The sequence below is a fragment of the Lupinus angustifolius genome, chromosome LG11 (genome assembly GCF_001865875.1).
Source record: "Lupinus angustifolius cultivar Tanjil chromosome LG11, LupAngTanjil_v1.0, whole genome shotgun sequence".
Lineage (NCBI taxonomy): Eukaryota > Viridiplantae > Streptophyta > Magnoliopsida > Fabales > Fabaceae > Lupinus > Lupinus angustifolius.
Window position 1 is genome coordinate 16,519,492 of NC_032019.1, and position 993 is coordinate 16,520,484.

The 993-nt window shown below is 37.5% G+C and overlaps 1 protein-coding gene across 1 annotated transcript in view; it reads right to left on the minus strand.

Moving 5' to 3' along the window:
- Positions 1–601, minus strand: part of LOC109359763 (probably inactive leucine-rich repeat receptor-like protein kinase At5g06940) — a 4,472-nt gene extending 3,871 nt beyond the window's left edge. The window contains exon 1 of the mRNA XM_019604458.1: positions 358–601. Coding sequence (XP_019460003.1) covers positions 358–601 — 244 coding nt within the window. The remainder of the gene's footprint in view (positions 1–357) is intronic.

Here is a 993-nt window from a genome sequence, read left to right on the forward strand (position 1 = left end):
AGGTGTCCCTCTTTTCAAAGGTAAGCCTAAAAGGGCTCATCTTCAACCAATTGCTGACAAAATCATGTTAAAAATTGTAGCTTGGAAGGGCTCCTCCCTCTCAATTATGGGTAAAGTGGAGTTGGTTAGACCCATCTTTCAAAGTATGCTTGTTTACAGCTTCCATATCTAGAAATGGCCAACTCAGTTACTTAATCTAGTGGATAAAAAAAATGAGAAATTTTATTTGGTATGGTAACACTGGTGTGAGGAAGCTTTTCACAGTGGCTTGGTCTCAAGTTTGTACCCCTACTCAGGAAGGGGTCTTGCTTTGTAATCCTTAAAGTGGATGAACAAGGCTTCCTTGCTCAAGCTCACTTGGGAGATGATCTCTTCCAATCAAGAATGGACCATATTGTACAGGTCCAGATTTGGCTGCAAAAGGGACACCCCTTCTAGATAATACAAATCCTCTATCTAGCATGGCATCAAGGACAATAGGAATTTGGCTATGATTAACTCCTACTGGATCGTTCGTGATGGCCAGAGAATCAACTTTTTGACAGATAATTGGCTTGGTGAGCCCATAGTTGATCTTCTTCAACTTCCTCAACATATCCATTTTTCCCTCAAGTCCTCTGTGGCAGACTTCATTCCTCATTCCAAATTGCTAATTCCTTCAAATTTGGCTACTTGGTATCCCGAAATCATTCCTAAAATCAATAGTAGATTACTCATTATTGGTAAGTATGATATTATAATCTCTACAAACTGTTAAATAAAATTTTATACGGTGTTTTATGGCCAACAACCTTCGAATGAAGTCTATTTAAGATTTATTTTGTTTTTAAAACAAATTCCCCACAAAAAACAATGGGTAAATTTGCCTGAAATCTCAATGCTAGTGATATTTCAAGAACATGTCCATGTTTTCCTTCAACTACCCAGTTTTATTGTGGGGTGTAAGTGCAAATAGTTTCTAGCATAAGCCCTCATTCAATATAAAATTTCATC